Raw genomic sequence first — 19304 nt, forward strand, 5'->3', positions numbered from 1 at the left:
AGCTTTCTTGTCCTCACAGAAATTTCCAAATGTAAATGAGAAATAACAACTAAAGGATCACCTCATGCTCATCAAATGTCTAAAGAAAATCAGTCAGATTAAGCAATTTCTTAAATTTTTTTTTGTATATAGACAAAAACAAACTTAACACCTATGATAGAGAAAAGGAGTGATCTTTAAGTATTGGAATCTTTACAATACATTCTTATCTTCTAATGAGTAAACAGTCCACACTGAATATGGACAATAACAACATCACCACAGTAACTGAATTCATTCTCATGGGCTTTACTGACCTCCCAGAGTGGGAGATTCCTCTTTTCCTGGTGTTTCTCTGCTTCTATCTGGTCACCATCTTGGGGAACATGGGCATGGTAATTCTTATCCAGATGGATGTTCAGCTTCAAACCCCAATGTATTTCTTCCTGAGCCATCTCTCTTTAATGGATGGCTGCTACACCAGTGTCATCACCCCTCAGATCCTGGCCATGTTGGCCACAGGAGAAACTGTCATCTCCTATGGTCATTGTGCTGCCCAGTTCTTCTTCTTCACCTTCTGTGCCAGTACAGAATGTTTCCTGTTGGCAGTGATGTCCTATGATCGCTATGTTGCTATTAGCAATCCTCTGCTCTACACTGTGGCCATGAGTCCTAGAAAATGCTGGATTTTGGTACTGGGAGCCTATGTATGTGGGTTATCTGGGTCCATTCAAAGAACCACATGTACCTTCTCTCTCTCCTTCTGTGAAGACAATAAGATCAACTTTTTCTTTTGTGACCTTCCACCCCTGCTGAAGCTGGCTTGCAGTGATACAACAAATGCTGAGATTTTAATTGTTTTGTTTGGAAACTTTGTGATCTTGGTGAATGCTTTAGTCATACTCATTTCCTATTTGCTCATCATCAAGACAGTCATGAGGATGAAGTCATCAGGTGGCAGAGGTAAAACCTTCTCCACATGTGCCTCCCACCTCACTGCTGTGGCTCTTTTTTTTGGTACCCTCACCTTCATGTATATAAGAAGTGGTTCAGGAAAATCCCTAGAGGAAGATAAAGTTGTGTCTGTCTTCTATACTGTGATCATACCCATGTTGAACCCTCTAATCTACAGCTTGAGAAATAAGGATGTTAAAGCTGCCTTCAGAAAGCTTACTAGCAGGTTACAGGTGTCCCAGAGTATATAAAACTAAGTGACATGATCTCTCCTTTATCAGTTTCTTATGCATGTCATTAATATACAAATAGATACCAGTAATATAAGTATGTTACCCATAAACAGAATAAATGCTGCCAAGTTGCTCCAGGAAAGAAGAGTTGTCATAAATTTTATATTCAGCAATTGAAGTGCAGTTTTTTTTTCTGTCTCAGTCTCCTAGAGTTTTCTAATATCACTTAGAGGATGTTTAAGGGATCTTCTGTTTGTATTCTAATTTATGGCACAATTTCCATCTTGTCTTTGTTGCTACATATTTTACTGTACTTAATGTGTTAAATATTACATTTTAGGACTCCTGTGAATTCAGTTAATTTGATTTTTTTGTTTCTTTTTTCATATATAAAGGAAATAATAAGTCTTCCTTCTTCATCACTGTATTGTCTTTCTTAATGCTGCAGCTGTTTTCTCTGCATGTGGCTATGCATGGGTGAGTACAGTGCCCCATGGAGGACAGAAAAGGACATGCCATCACCTGGAACTGGAATTACAGATGGTTTTGAGCTGCCTTCAGCTACTGGAAAATGAACCTGAGTCCTTTGTAGGATCAGACATCTCTTAACTGCAGATCCATCTCTCCATCTCCAAAGATGTCTTCTTTACTGAATATATTGCTTTGTATATGCAGAACTCTGATACACAACTCTCATTTTAAGGACATGAATTATTTTCCCTTCGTGTGGAAATAACTACGGAATTATAATATATGACTACCAAGCTTTTTGTTGATTAATTCTGTGTTTAGCACTTGGCACATGTAGAGCTAATAAACATTGTAATATATTTTGTGAATGCAGAAACAAAAATAGATTCAGACTAGGAAAACGGTTCATACAGGCATAGAATATATAAATGGATAGTAGAATTACAAAGAAAGACTTAATTTATATAACAATCAGGACTTTCACATTTAAAACTTCAATTTGCTGACTGTCTTTATAAAAATTAAAAAGAATCATGTTCTCAGATTGGCTAGGGTCTTTATATTGGTCAGTTTAAATTAGTTTAATGACTATATAAATAGTTTGATATTTTCATATGAAACCTCAAACCACACAATGAGCAATATAGCTAAACCAATGACCTGTTTATATACTAAAAACAACTTTTGGTCAGGGTTATTAAGATATGGGTATTTTTTTTCATAGAATGTTGCTATAGAAACTCATCACTCAGAACATTTTCCATCCATGTTCATTCTTCCTTTTCTGAGTATTCATGCTTTGGCTGGAATCAGATGACATTTAAGACTATAAAGTGACATTGACAATGAAAATAATACATTGGTGGCCAATAAAGTCGAAAAAGATCGCTATTTGAGATACCCTTCTCTCTCAATGTAGGAACTTGGACACTATATACTTCTTTCTTCCTACTGCTCTATTTTTACCCATTAGGTTTTGGTATGTGTATTTTCAGTCAATCCTAGGATTTTTTTTTAAGTTTCAACTTTTCTTTTTTCAATCATTCTTTCATCACTTAATAGTTCATTGTTTAATCTTAATAAGCTTCTGTATACTCTATGGCTTTTTATGCTACTGATTTATATCTTGATTACATCATTGTGATTATTACACAGAATACAAGTAGATATGTCACTATTTTCCTCTATCAGACAGTCTTTGGGACCTAATAGGTCATTTAATTAAGGAAAGTTCCATGATCTACTGAGAGGATTCTGAATCCTATAGTGTTTTAATGGAGTGGTATGTAAGTGTCTATTAAGTCCATTTGAAATACTTTGTTGTTTCATTAAGATATTTCAGTATATTTTTTCTGTGTTGACATGTCAAATGGCTTAAATAGAGTTCTTAAATCAACGACTATTATTGTGAATTTACACCAAGTAGAATTTGTGTTATGTGTGTTCAGAGTGCATGTATTTAAACTTAAAATGTCTTCCTCATGGGTTGTTCTCTTAATTGGTCTGAAGTGATTTCTTTTATTTCTTCTGAATTTTTTTGAAGTCATTTTGCCAGATAGTAAAATCATAACTATAACTTGTTTCCTAAAGCTATTTTTTTAGCCAATATTTTCTATCATTTAACCCTAAAGGCAATGAATGGATGGTTGCTGCTTTGTGATCCAATCTGATAGTTTTTGTCTTCTGACTGGGGAACTAAGAAAACTGATGTTCAGAGTTATTGTAGGAAGATGTATATTAATTTCTATCATTTTTGTTGATACTGTAGAGCTCTGTGTTTTCCTATTTCTATAATATAGATATTATTCCAGTGTAGTTTCTTTCCTATAGTTTCATGGATTTTTATTTTTTTATTTCTTCTCTTCCACACAAAGGTTTCCTTCAAATATCTTGAACACATAGCTTAGTAGTAATGAACACATTTAGCTTATTTTTTATCATGGATTTGCTGTTGTTGTTGTTCTTTTTTCTTTTAATGATGATGTTACTTTGTTAGGTGTAATAGTTTTAAGTAACAGTTGTCTTTCAGTACTTAAGATATATTATTCTAACTTCTGGCATTTAAAGTTTCTATTGAGAAATTTATAAGCATACTATATTGTCTAGTTTTGTGTGTGTCAACTTGACAGAGGCTGGTGTTATCACAGAGAAAGAAGCTTCAGATGGGGAAGTGCCTCCATGAGATCCAGCTGTGGGGCATTTTCTCAATTAGTGATCAAGTGGAGGGGGCCCCTTGTGGGTGGTACCACCTCTGGATTCTTGGGTTCTATAAGAGAGCAGGCTGAGCAAGCCAGTGGAAGCAAGCCAATAAGAAACATCTCTCCATGGCCTCTGCATCAGCTCCTGATCCCAGAGTTCCAGGCCTTGTCCCACCCTCTTTTTGTCTGTTAGGAAAGGCAAAAACGTATCCTCCTTAAAACTTGAAGGTTTTATTTGTCCCAATCAGTACACAGTCTATAGTCTAACACCCCAACAATGGTGAGCAGCAGCTGGGGATGGAAGTCCAAGGATCAAGCAGTTGCTCAGTCCCACGGGGCAAGCAGGCAAGAAAGAGTGAGTGAGTCTTCCTTCTTCCAATGTCCTTATATAGATCTCCAGCAGAGGGTGTGGCCCATATTAAAGGTTGTAGGTCTTTAGCAGAGGGTATGGCCCATATTTTAGGCTGTAGGTCTCCAGCAGAGGGTGTGGCCCAGATTAAAGGCATGTGCCACCACACCTTTAATCCCAGATGAGATGACCTTGAACTTGGAGATCTCCTTGTCTTAATCTTCTGGAATTCATAGCCACTATGCTTCAAGATCTCCATGGGAAGATCCAGAAACTTATATCTCTGAACTTCCAGATTAGGATCATAGGTGAGCCTTCCAATTCTTGATTGTAGTTCATTCCAGATATAGTCAAGTTGACAACCAGGAATAGCCACTACAGCATACCTTTATGTGTAACTTTGCATTTCTCTCTTGCCACTTAAAATATACTTCCTTTTGCTGTTTATTTAGTAGTTTAATTATCATATAATTGGGAGTCTCTATTCTTTTATAGTGTTATGTGTTTGATGTTCTAAATGCTTCTTTTATTTAGATTGTACAACTTTTCTTAATTTTGAATATCTTTTTGAAATGTCTTAAAACATTAATAAATGGATGTTAGCCAAAAATATACAGAATACCCAATATACAGTAAACAGAACTCAAAAAGGTCAACAAACTGAAGGGCCCAAGTTAGGACATCTCAGTCCCACTTGAGAAGGAGAAGAAAGCAATCACAAGGGGGGAGGAGGGAAGGCTCTTGGAGGGAAAGTTGATAGGGTAGGGGGAGAGGAACATGATCTGGTATAGGGTTGGGGAAAAGGACTGAAGCCCTAAGGGCCACCAGAAAGAAGGGAAATAGGGATCTTCACTTCCAGTTGGACAGGGCAGGCAGCTCCAGGTACTGAGATATCCCAACCTTAACATCCCTTGGAACACATCCTGCCAGGCCCAAGACCTGCCTGTGCCCAAGACCTGGGCAGCTCTGCGGTTAGTCTAATGTGCCAGCCTGTCGTGGGTCCTTTGCCCTGCAGAGTAATCAGCACTTGGAGGGGCTCCACACTGCCATCTTCACTCGCAGTTATACAGGACAGGCAGCTCCAGGTACTGAGATATCCAGAGTTTAAAATCTCTTGGGACACAGACGGCCAGGCTTCTTCCTGTGCCCAAGCTCTGTGGTCTATCTACGTGCCAGCCTGTCATGGGTCCATTGCCCTGCAGATTAATCGGACTTGGAGGGGCTCCCTGCCAACATATTCACTCCCAGTTGGACAGGACAGCCAGCTTCAGGTACACAGAGACAACCCTGACTATAACATTGCTCGGGGCAAGGCACACAAGGGCTCCAACAGCACCGAGAGCAGGGAAGCCCATCAGTAATAAGTACCAGGGGAAGCCTAGTCATCCAGAGGAGTGGAAATATCCTTACAGGATTACAGGAGGTTCAAGCACCAGAGAGTGACAACAGGACCAACTAACACCAGAGATAACAAGATAGCAAAAGGTAAAGGTAGGAACGTTACTAACAGAAATCAAGGCAATATGGAGGCATCTGAACCCAGTTCTCTGACAAGAGCAAGTCCTGGATACCCCAACACACCAGAAAAACAAGATTTGGATTTAAAAATCACTGGTCATGATGCTGTTAGAGGAACACAAGAAGGACATAAATAAATCTCTTAGAGAAATACAGGAGAAAATGGATCAAAAGTTAGAAGCCCTTACAAGGAAAACACAAAAATCATTGAAACAAATTCAGGGGAATATGGGTCAACAGATTGAAGCCAAGAAAGATGAATTGCAAAAATCACTTAAAGAAATACAGGAGAACTTGGGTCAACAGGCAGAAGTCATGAAGGAGGAAATACAAAAATCTCTTAAAGAATTCCAGGAAAACAAAAACAAGTGAAGGAATTGAGCAAAGCCAAACAGGATCTAAAAACAGAAGTAGAAACAACTAAGAAATCACAAAGGTAGACAACTTAGGATATAGAAAACCTTGGGAAGAAATCAGGGATCATAGATGCCAATATCAAGAACAGAATACAAGAGATAGAAGAAAGAATCTCAGATGCTGAAGATACCATAGAAAGCAGTCAAAGAAAATGCAAATTGCAAAAGACTTGTAGCCCCATACATCCAGGAGATCCAAGACACAATGAGAAGACCAAACCTAAGGATTATAGGTTTAGATGAGAGTGAATGTTTACAACTTAAAGGGCCAGCAAATATCTTCAACAAAATTCTGTAAAAAAAAACCAAAAAAACAAAAAAACAAAAACAAAAAACTTATATAACCTAAAGCAAGAGATGCCTATGAACAGTCAGGAGGCCTACAGAACTCTAAACAGACTGGACCAGAACAGAAATGCTTCCTGTCACATAATAATCAAAACCCCAAATGTACTAAACAAAGAAAGAATATTAAAGGCAGTAAGAGAAAAAGGCCAAGGAACATATAAAGGAAGACCTATTCGAATTATGCCACACTTCTCAACAGAGACCATGAAAGCTAGAAGATCCTGGGCAGATCTCATGCAGACTCTAAGAGAACACAAATGCCAGCCAAGACTACTATACCTGGCAAAACTCTCAATTATCATAGATGGAGAAACCAGATACTCCATGATAAAATTAAATTTATACAATATCTTTCCACAAACCCAGCCCTACAAAGGATAATAGATGGAAAACTCCAATACAAGGAGGGAAACTACACCCTGGAAAAAACAAGATAATAACCTTTTTTCATCAAACCCAAAAGAAGATAACCACTCAAATAGAAAAATCAAACATCAAAAATATCAGGAAGTAATAATCACTACTCCTTAATATTCTTTAACATCAATAGACTCAAGTCCCCCCAATAAAAAGACATAGACTAACAGATTGGATACATAAACAGGACCCTACATTTTGCTGCATACAGGAAACATACCTCTGTGTCAAAGACAAATTCTACCTCAGAGTAAAAGGCTAGAAAACAATTTTACAAAATAATGGTCTCAGGAAACAATCTGGAGTAGCCATTCTGATATCAGATAAAATTGACTTTCAACCTAAAGTCATGAAAAGGGACACAGAAGGACACTTCTTACTGGTCAATGGAAAAATCCATCAAGAAGATCTCTCTATTCTGAACATCTATGATCCAAATGCAAGGGCACCTTCATTCATAGAAGACACTTTACTAAAGTTCAAAGCACACATTGCACCTAGACTTCATCACTCCACTCTCCTTAATAGATGATCAGGAAAACAGAAACTAAACAGGGACACAGTTAAACTAATGGAAACTTTGGACTAATTGGATTTAACACACACACACACACACACACACACACACACACATGTATGCATATAATATTTCATCCTAAAGCAAAAGAATGTACCTTTTTCTCAGCACCTTGTGGTACCTGCTCCAAAATAGATCATGTAACTGGTAACAAGACAGACCTCAACAGATATAAGAAGATCAAACTAATCCCATGCCTTTTATTGGATCACTAGGGAGTAAGAGTGCTCTTCAATAGCAACAAAAGCAACAGAAATCCCACATAAACATGGAAGCTGAACAATACTCTACTCAAGGATACCTTGATCAAGGAAGAAATAAAGAAAGAAATCAAAGACTTTCTAGAATTTAACGAAAATGATGGCACAACATACCCAAATTTATGGGACACAATGAAAGCAGTGTTAAGAGAAAAACTCATAGCCTTGAGTACCTCCAAAGAGAAACTGGAGAGAGCTTACACTAGCAGATTAATGACACACCTTAAAGCCCTGGAACAAAAAGAAGTTAATTCACACAAGAGGATTAGAAGAGAGGACATCATCAAACTCAGGGCTGAAATCAATCAAGTAGAAAGAAAGAGAACCATACAAAGAATCAACAAAACCAGGAGCTGGTTCTTTGAGAAAACCAACCAGATAGAGAAGCCCTTAGACAGACTAATCAGAGGGCACAGAGACAGTGCTTAAACTAACAAAATTAGAAATGAAAAGGGAGATATAACAACAGAAATTGAGGAAATTCAAAAAAATCATCAGATCCTACAAAAACCTATACTCAACACAACTGGAGAATCTGGAGGAAATGGGCAATTTCCTAGACAGATACCAAATACCGAAATTAAATCAGGATCAAATAGATCATAACCCCTAAAGAAATAGAAGGGTTCATTGAAAGTCTTCCAACCAAAAAAAGCACAGGACCAGATGGTTTCAGTACAGAATTCTTTCATACCTTCAAAGAAGACCTAACACCAATACTCTTCAAACTATTCTACAAAATAGAAACAGAAGGAATACTCCCCAACTCATTCTATGAAGCCACAATTATGCTGATACCAAAACCACACAAAGATCCAACAAAGAAAGAACACTTCAGACCAATTTCCCTAATGAACATCGATCCAAAAATACACAAAAAATTCTTGCCAACCAAATCCAAGAACAAACACATCAGAATGATCATTCACCATGATCAAGTAGGCTTCATCCCAGGGATGCAGGGATGGTTCAATATACGGAAATCCATCAATGCCATCTACTACATAAACAAACTCAAAGAAAAAAACCTCATGGTCATTTCATTAGATGCAGAAAAAGTATTTGACAAAATTCAGCATCCTTTTATGCTAAAAGTCTTGGAAAGAACAGTAATTCAAGGCCCATACCTAACATAGTAAAAGCAATATACAGCAAACTGGTAACCAACATCAAACTAAATGGAGAGAACCTTAAAACAATCTCACTAAAGTCATGGACTAGACAAGGCTGTCCCCTCTCTCTATATCTTTTCAATATAGTACTTGAAGTTCTAGCTAGAGCAGTTAGACAACATAAGGAGGTCAAAGGGATACAAATTGGAAAGGAAGAAGTAACACTATCACTATTCGCAGATGATATCATAGTATACTTAAGTAACCCAAAAAACTCCACCAGAGAACTCCTACATCTGATAAACAACTTCAGCAAAGTAGCTGGTTATAAAATCAACTCAAGCAAATCAGTAACCTTCCTATACTCAAAGGATAAGCAGGCTGAGAAAGAAATTAGAGAAATGACACCCTTCACAATAGCCGCAAACAATATAGAATATCTTGGTGTGACTCTAACCAGGCAAATGAAAGATCTGTATGACAAGAACTTCTGGTCTCTGAAGAAGGAAATTGAAGACCTCAGAAAATGGAAAAATCTTCCGTGCTCGCAGATTGGCAAGATTAATATAGTAAAAATTGCCGTCTTGCCAAAAGCAATGTACAGATTCAATGCAATCTTCATCAAAATCCCAACTCTGTTCTTTATAGAGTTAGAAAGAGCAATTCTCAAATTCATCTGGAATAACAAAAAACCCAGGATAGCTAAAACTATCCTTAACAGTAAAAGAACTTCTGGAGGAATCAGTATCTCAGACCTCAAGCAATACTACAGATGAATAGTGTTTAAAAACTGCATGGTATTGGTACAGTGACAGAAAGTTTGATCAATGGAATAGAATGAAGACTCAGAAATGAACCCGCACACCTCTGGTCACTTGATCTTTGACAAAAGAGCTAAAACCATCCAGTGGAAAAAAGATAGCCTTTCGAACAAATGGTGCTGTTTCAACTGGAGGTCAGTATGCAGAAGAATGTGAATTGATCCATTCTTATCTCCTTTTACTAAGCTCAACTCCAAGTGGATCAAGAACCTCCACATAAAACCATACACAGTGAAACCAATAGAAAAGAAATTGGAGAAGATCCTTGAGGACCTGGGCTCAGGGGAAATGTTCGTGAATGAAAACCAATAGCTTATGCTCTAAGATCAAGAACTGACAAATGGAACCTCATAAAATTACAAAGTTTCTGTAAGGCTAAGGACACTGTGAAAATGAGAAAATGGCAACCAACAAATTGGAAAAAGATCTTCACCAACCCTACATTCGACAGAGCACTAATATCCAATATATACAAAGAACTCAGGAAGGTAGACTCCAGAGAGCCAAATAACCCTATTAAAAAATGGGGTACAGAGGTAAACAGAGAATTTTCACGTGAACAATTTTGAATGCCTGAGAAGCATCTTAAGAAATGTTCAACACCATTAATCATTAGGGAAATGCAAATCAAAACAACCCTGAGATTTCACCTCACACCAGTCAGAATGGTAAGGTTAAAAACTCAGGAGACAGCAGGTGTTGGCAAGGATGTGGAGAAAGAGGAACACTCCTCCACTGCTGGTGGGATTGCAAGCTGGTACAACCACTCTGGAAATCAGTCTGGCAATTCCTCAGAAAACTGGGCATGACACTTCCAGAGGACCCTGGGCATATACCCAGAGGATTCCCCGGCATGCAATAAGGACACAAGCTCCACTATGTTCATAGCAACCTTATTTATAGTAGCCAGTAGATAGAAAGAAACCAGACCCTCAGTGGAGGAATTGATACAGAAAATGTGGTATACTTACATAATGGAATACTACTCAGCAATTAAAAACAATGAATTCATGAAATTTTAGGCAAATATTTGGACCTGGAATATATCATCCTAGGTGAGGTAATCCAACCACAAAAGAATACACATGGAATGCAGTCACTGATAAGTGGATATTAATTAGGCCACAAGTGCTGAATATTCAAGACACAATTAACATATCAAATGATTCCCAAGAAGAAGGAAGGAGAAGGCCCTGGTCCTGGAAAGGCTTGATCCAGCATTGTAGGGGAGTACCAGGACAAAGAAATGGGAGGGAGGTGATTGGGAAATGGAAGGAGGGAAGAGGGCTTATGGGACTTATGGTGAGGGATGAACCAGGAAAGGGGAAACATTTGGAAAGTTAACAAAGAATATAGAAAAAAATGGAACAGGTAACCTTTGGAGGTAGGGGGTTTTGGGGACCCTCTAGAATGTACTGGAGACTGGGATGTAAGAGAGTCTCAGGACTCAAAGTGAGAGACTTTAGATGAAATGAGCTACAGTGGGGAGAGGGAACTTGTAGAGCCCACCCACCTCCAGTAAAAAGACAGGGCATCAAGTGAGAGATGGGGTTGCTACAGGTAAAAGTCTGACCCATAATTGTTCCTGTCTGAAAGGACTGCAGGGATGGAAATGGAGAGGAGCCAGATGAAAGGAAGGTCCAGTGAGAGCCCCAAAGTGGGATCCAGTTCAAGGGGGAGGCTCCAAGGCCTGACACTATTACTGAGGCTATGGAGCACTCACAAAAAGGGACCTATCATGACTGCCCTCCAAAAGACCCAACAAACAGCTGAAAGAATCAGATGCAGATATTTGCACCCAACCAGTGGACAGAAGCTGCTTACAGCTGTGGTTGAATTAGGGAAAAGTTGATGAAGTTGTGGAAGAGGGTGACTGTGTTGGAGAACCAGCAATCTCAATTATCCTGGACCCCTGAGATCTCCAAAACAGTGGACCACCAACCAGGAAGCATAACCCAGCTGATATGAGGCTCCCAACACATGTACAGCAGAGGACTGCTGTGTCTGGGTTCAGTCAGAGAAGATGCACCTAACTTTCAAGAGACTAGAGGCATTAGGGTCTGGTGAGGTGGGGGCCAGGGGGTAGGGACATCCTCATGGAGACAGGGGTGTGGGTAGGAGATATTGGATGTGGAACATTTAGATGGTGGACCCAGAGGGGAATAAAATCTGGAGTGTAATAAAACAAATAATTTTTTCTATGCCATTAGAATAAAATTCTCCACTTTTATGAACCATACTCAATCAGGTGTAGTAGTGTTTTCATAGGTTCAATATATCTTGTAAGATTCCTTAAGGAATTTTGAGTTCACAAACATATGCTGGGGATATTTGTTGACGTAAGAGGATAACATGCAAGGAGATGGCTTTTTCCTTGAACCATTTGTTTGTGGAGTTTGAACTCAGGTAGATAACACTGTAGCAATCTCCTTAACACACTGAGACATCTCTTTGGCCCAACTTTTGTATTAATGTTGTCCAACTGTACCCATTGGATTATTTTCTTTATTTTATTTTGTCTTTCAACTCCTATTTTCTGTAATTTTCTCCCCATATTCTATTGGTGTGTTTTTCCACATTCCCTATTCTTTGACTTAATATAATTTATATTTCAAATATTTCAGATTAATTGATTTTCTCTGTCAATTCAGATTATTGAATTTCTCTGTCAGGTCTTACACCAACATTCTTATTTCATTTAGCTGTTTTAATTTATTTGGGATTTGTTAATTATCTTTCTTAATACATCTGAGTATACAATGGATTATTTGGAATTTCATTTACTCCTCTTCTATTAAAATTAATAACTGTGGGATTAACAATTTGAGGAAGAATTACTTTAATGTTCCTTTTATTACTGAACTGAAATTTCTGACTCTGAGATTATTTTGTTGCCTACAATATAAAATCAGCTGTATTCATTTTGTGAAATAGTTTCAATATTAACGTTGGCTAGAATTTCATAGTTGAGGTACAGAAGTTATATTATAGGTTCAGGAGCACAGGGTATTTTGTAGAGTGATCCTAATAATTCCAGAATAAAATATTAACTGAGAAAGAAATCAAAACTTCTGGGTATTTCCACTATGCACTAGCAAATTAACAACATTGGTCTTTTTTACTTCAATAACTTCTGGAGTGAGTTTCTGACACACTGACCCTGTACTGAGTGGCATAAAATTCAGTTCCCTCCTTCATATTCCATTTGGCTTGGCTGCATGCAGTATAGAGCAGGGAAACATCAGATCTTTGATGTTCAACAAATTTGGTTGTATAATATTCACACATGCATGAGGAGAAGTTGTAAGAATTTGCCTCATAGTTTCTTTGTAACTCAGATGGTATCCACATTGGCTTCATCCTCTGATTTGCTGTGTTGATGTATGTGTATTTTTTTAAGTTTTTCATTTATTCTTTAATCTTTTTTTAACAGTCCAGACTTTATCTCCTTCCCACTTCACCCTCTGACTGTTCTACATCCATACCTCTTCCATCCCCCATCTCCAAAAGGATGCCACCCCACCCCACCCCCATCACACCAGCCATCCCTAATTTCTGGGGTCTCAAGTCTCTTGAGGGTTAAGTGCATCTTCTTAAACTGAGCCTAGACTCCACAGGCACCTACTGTATATGTGTTTGGGACCTCATATCAGCTGGGGTGTGCTGCCTGGTTGGTGGCTCAGTGTCTGAAAAATCTTGGGGGTCCAGGTTAGTTGAGACTGTTGGTCTTCATATAGGGGCTAGCTTCCTCTTCAGCTTCTTCCAGTTTTTCCCTAATTCAGCCACAGGTGACAGCAGGTTCTGTCCATTGGTTCAGTGTAAATATCTGCATCTGATTCTTTCAGCTGCTTGTTGAGCCTTTCAGAGTCATGATGGGCCCCTGTTTATAAGCACAGCATAGAATCAGACCCTGTCACCTTCCATTGAGCTGGATTCCAATTTGGGCCTTTCACTGATTCTCTTTTTCCTCAGGCTCTCCCCCATTTTGGGCCCTGAAGTTTTTTTTCCAGACAGGAACAATTATGGGTTATACTTTTTAGCTATGGGATGGTAATCCCATCCCTCTTCTTGATGCCCTATTCTTCTACTGGAAGTGAACTCTTTAAGTTTCCTCTCCCAACTGTAAGGGACATCTAAGGTCCCTCCCTTTGAGTTCTGAGAGTCTCTCACCTTCCAGGTCTCTGGTATAGTCTGAGGGTCTCCCACCTCCTACCTCTAGAAGTTGTCTGTTTCAATTCTTTCTGGCGGCCCTCAGGACTTCAGTTCACCCAGGACTTCACCCAATCATTACCTGATCATGTTTACCTTTTCCTCTTCCTGCTCCTTTTCCCACTCAGATCCCATCATCCCCTCTCTTCCTGTGATTGCTTTCTTCCCTCTCCCAAGTGGGATTGAGGCATCTTCAACTGGGCCCTTTTACTTGTTAACATTCTTGATTTCTGTGGATTACATATTGGATAATTGCTACTATTTTGGCTAATATCCACTTAGTAAGTACATACCATGCACGCAATCTACAGATTCAAGTCAATCCCCATCAAAATCCCAACACAATTCTTCAAACACATGGAAACAGCAATTCTCAAATTATTCTGGAAAAGAAATAAAAGAAATAAAGAGAATGGTAAAAACATTTTTATAAAAAACTTGGTAATATCCTTTAATATGCAAATTACATAAGAATGAAATTTGTAAATGAGGTAAAATATATATGACTGTGTTATAGAACAAAAAATGGAGTAAAACCTTTCACCATCTTGACTACAAAAGACACTGTGTCAAGCTGTGCTGAGAGAAGGTAAGAGAGAAAGAGTACACAGCACTTACTGCAGAACAAAAGATAGATAGATCATTACACATTCCCTTTGTGTTATTTACTCTTCCTGACTTGGATGAAATCTTTAAAGAACAGTGACATGCTTAATCTGTAAACAGTGAAGCCTTGGGCTTTATAAGGTGTTGATTTTATACTCAGTATCACTTGGTTTAGAATTAACACACTATTTCAGAAGATCATCTAAGTGTCACAAACAAGAAACATGTATATAATGCAATTTTATTTCAATTGCACAAATGAAGTCAGCGTATAGATTTAAACGGAAGTGTTATTGTGGACACAGCAGAGAACTGAAAGCCTAAACTGGAAACAGGCCTGCAGCATGAGTACTGAACATTCATCTTTAGTTCTGATTGATATGTTATGCTCGTAAATTTTTGAATAGACTTCAAGATCATGGCTACTATTCTGAAGAGATTTCAGAACCACACTTAGGTTTGTACTTTCAGTTTGTTTGCTATTGACTTGCTAGCCATTCAGAGTGTAGTGTAGAGTTGTCACAGGTCAGATCAGTCTTAGCTCAGATCAGAGCTGAGCCTTCCTGTCATCAGAGAGGATCCCTAAACTGTACTCAGCTGAAGACCTGAAGATGGTCAACGTACAAAAGCAAGGACCCATGTCTCAATATGGCTCCAAGGAACAGTTTTGGGAAAATAACTCAAGCTTTTGTTTCTCCTCATAGTCACTGAAATCTCTAGTGATGACACAATCCTGTGTGACAGTGACTGTATAGAAGAGCCCACTTAAGCTTCTAGGGAGGAGCACATTTAGTCATGTGGGACAATGTATTATTATGGAAGATAAAGATAGAGCATGAGTCAATGTCAGTTGTTTTTGTTTTTGTCATTTTACAGACATTGCACTAAATATTAGACCAAGGCACAAAACATTTAGTGCATAAACCAGCTTCTTGTAGGATGCAGCATTTGACTTCCGCATTTTTTCTCACTTTGGACCAGATGGCTCAGCCATTAAAGGCTCAGCTCACAACAATTCTTAACAAGAAGAAATTCTGGGGGAATCACCATACCTGACTTCAAGTTATACTATAGAGCAATAGTGGTAAAACTGCATGGTATTGGTACATAAACAGAAACAATGTTGATCGATGCAATAGAACTGAAGACCCAGAAATAAACCCATACATTTATGGACACTTGATCTTTGACAAAGAGGCTAAAGTATAGAATGGAAAAAAGAAAACATCTTCAATAAGTGGTCCTGTACTAACTGTCTCTCTATGTGTAAAAATAAAAAAAAAATGAAAAATCGCATTTGTCTTAAAGCTGAAGAATTTGCATAAAGCTCAAGTCTAAGTGGATTAAGTAGCTCAACATAAAAACAGATACACTGAATCTAATAAAAGAGAAAGTGGGAGAGAGACTCAATCTCATTGGCAGAGGGAGAAACATTCCTAAACAGAATTCCAATGGCTCAGGTTCTAAGATCAAGAATTGATAAATGGGACCTCATGAAACTGTAAGGCATCTGTAAGGCAAACGGCATAGTCAATAGGACAAATCAGCAACCTATGGATTGAGAAAAAAGCTTCACTAACCTCACATCTGATAAAGGGCTCATATCCAACATATATAAAGAATGCAAGAAGTTAATCACCAAGATATCAAATAACCCAATCAAAAACTGGGGTATGAAAATAAACAGAAAATTCATAGCCGAGGACATTCAAATGGTTGAGAAGCACTTACATGTTCAAAGTCCTTAGTGATTAGGGAAATGCAAATCAAAACAATCTTTAGATTCCACCTTACACTAATCAGAATGGCTGAGATTAAAACCTCAAGTGACAGCATATGTTCTCAAGGATGTAGATAAGGAGGAACACGCCTACTTTGCTGGTGGGATTGCAAACTGGTACAATCACTTCAGACATCATTCTGGAGGTTCCTCAGAAAATTAGAAAAAGATCTACCTGAAGATCCAACTATACCACTCTTGGACACATACTCAAATGATGCCCCACCATGCCACAGTGGCACTGTACCACTATGTTCATAGCAGCCTTATTTGTGATAGCCAGAAACTGAAAACAACCCAGATGTCCCACAACAGAAGAATGGATACAGAAAATGTGGTTCATTTATTCAATGGAATATTATTCACCTATTAAGAACAAGGTCATCATGTGTTAGGCAGGCAAGTTGAGGGTTACATCAGCATTTGTTGCTGTATCATTTAAAGTGAATGACTTCAGGAATAATTTGATTTAGTAACCTAAAATATTTCCTTATCTTCTGACTTCCCATATTGTCTGCTTCTAATAAATCTCAGATATAAAATCCTTATTGTCTCTGGAATTTAATTTCCTAGTTACCAAATTAATCTACAGTTCTGTGAGAACTAACTACTAATTATTTTGAATTGTATCTTTCCCTGGAGACTTTTCCACCAGCAAAGTCTATTTTTTTTTCTAGAAGTTCCTAGAAAGGTACTACTGAGTTGAGGAAGAACAGAATACAAAGAATGGTTGACATGGGCTTCTGGAAGTCAGATCCCTTAGTAGGTATAATATACATTCTAGAGTTCTGCAGGAATCAAGACAATTCTAGACTCCACATGGAAGGACAACTCTTATCCATTTTGTACTTCATTTTGTCCTGTGTATGTTTCTTCTCTGAGTACTTCTCAATGAAGCACTTGTACTCTAGCTCTGACCAAGATTTGATTGTTTTCATTTTTTATATTTAAGATGATAATATTACCACAGCATTTATCCTTTTAGTTTTCTCCTTCCAAACACTGTCATCTACCCCTTCTTGTTCTTTAAAGTTTGTGGCCTGCTTTTTATTGACTGTTAGTTATTAAATATGTGTATTTACATGTACATACACATTACTAAATATTAAAAGCAGTTTGTATAATGTTACTTGTATGGATGTTCTTAGGGCTGGTCATTTGGTATTGGATAACCAATTGGTGTGCTCTTTTCTCTGAAGATCACTTCTCATGCTCTCAGACTCCCCATTTGCCTATAGTTCTTTGGGTAGGGTTGAGGCCACAAGAGCTTTCTGCCAATAGTTTTCCTATGCCTGATGTTGCTCAGCTCATGTCTGAGCAATCATGTTGGTGAGCCTTTATTGGTGCATCTTCTTATGTTACTGGAAGATACCATCTCAGAGAAAAAATTCTGATCTGCCTCTTAAAATCTTTCCATTCTATCTTCTGCAATATTTCCTGAAACTCTGGTATGGATATATGGGTTAAGAAACAATATAATATGTAGGTCTTCTCTAAAATCTAAATAGAAGTTCTAGCATGATATTTAATCTTCACCACAAGAAAAATATACCAAATTTTCTTTGGATAATTTAATCATTACCAAAAGGGGGGGTGAATAGTAAGCCTCTCACATTCAGTTTAGCAATATGCTCTCCTGTTGATAATAAATGGAATATTCTAATTTCTGCATACTCTCTTTTACTGTCCCCAACCTGTTTCAATTTCCACTCTAGTGTATATAGGAAACAGAAATCAGTAGATATAAACTTATACACAATAGTTTCAAAACACATTTAATTTCAGGAAGAGACAAAAATTTTGTGAAAACACCTAGGGTGAAAATCCTTAAGCTACCTATCAGGTTCTGATATTTAGAACACTTTCTTTATAATATATCATCTGGCATCTGTAACTTAAAAACAGTGGCTAGGCCAAATGCTTACTAATTATTAAAATATTTATCCAAACATTGATATTTAGTAGCATATGAAATATATTTCATCTTTGACACTGTTTGACAATGCTAGAATATTTTGAATTCTAGAATACCAAATATGTGAAAAAAACAGGCTAGGAGTCTACTGAAGTGGACCTATGTGCTTAATATACTTCAAGAAATTACTATGAAACTGAAGAAACAATACTAACCACTAATGAATAATCATGGACAAAAAATACAAATGCAATTCAGTCAAATTATACAGTTCTAACACAAATGATTGTGGGTTCCAGAGAAGGGAAACAGGTGATAACTGGAACAAAGAAAGGTGGCTGTGGAATGCTGGATCTTGAGGAAAGGTGGGCAAGCCTACTACTCAGAGCAGAGGCAACGGAAGCACACTTATACCACTTCAGGATTGTTGCTCCCTGAGTCAAAAACCATGCTTTATTATGGAAACTGGAAGAAATAATGCTGTTGAGTTTCAGACCTGAGTTGTAACTAGACAGTGAGTATAAGAGTATAAGAAATATGGAGCCTTGTCTGGAACCCAGCCTAGTTGCTGTGAAAAGAAAACTTAGTTCAGAAACAATAATTCAATCTCTAGGTGCAAAAACTAGAATCCTAATCTTGTAAACCATATTAAATCTAATTTCTCAAGTGGCAAATGCTGGTGGATTTGCCATAAGCAGGGAGAAACTAGTAGCTACATCTTGTCTTTATGCTATCCTTGTCCAAAAGTATCCCCCTCCTGTCTCTCTTGCCACCTCCTCTCTTCCCCTGTCCAACCCAGAAGTCCCTTCTATTCAACCAGTGATTGGCTCCTTTATTCATAAGGTGACTGGTTGACAAGAAGTTGCCTGAGTGCATGACTTACTTTTTGTCTGCAACCCCTCCCAGGAGAGCTGAATTAGCCTCAACATACTAACAGCACCAGGCCCATCCACAACATTTGGATATTCTCTGATTCTTCTAGATGATTCGCCTGGTTAAAGCCACTTCTAAGCACCTCAATTTATATGAACATCTTCTAGGAAACTCACCTTTCTTGTCTCTGTGTTTGCTCGATGGATCTGAAATTGTCTCTCAGAAATCCTTCTTATTTATAGGCTTGTGTATGCAGAGCAGAGGGGGC

The 19304-nt window shown here is 38.0% G+C and overlaps 1 protein-coding gene across 1 annotated transcript; it reads left to right on the plus strand.

Annotated features, from left to right (window-relative positions):
- The first annotated feature begins 239 nt into the window (after positions 1 to 239).
- On the plus strand, positions 240 to 1184 carry LOC127677893 (olfactory receptor 9I1-like). Its single transcript, XM_052172844.1, has one exon. The coding sequence runs from the start codon at positions 240 to 242 to the stop codon at positions 1182 to 1184; it is 945 nt and encodes a 314-aa protein (XP_052028804.1).
- The last annotated feature ends 18120 nt before the right edge of the window (positions 1185 to 19304 follow it).

Source organism: Apodemus sylvaticus, chromosome 1 (assembly GCF_947179515.1).
Source record: "Apodemus sylvaticus chromosome 1, mApoSyl1.1, whole genome shotgun sequence".
NCBI classification, from domain to species: Eukaryota; Metazoa; Chordata; class Mammalia; order Rodentia; family Muridae; genus Apodemus; species Apodemus sylvaticus.

Coding starts and splice junctions, on each gene's coding strand:
- LOC127677893 (XM_052172844.1), top strand. CDS start 240: ATGGACAATAACAACATCACCACAGTAACTGAATTCATTCTCATGGGC.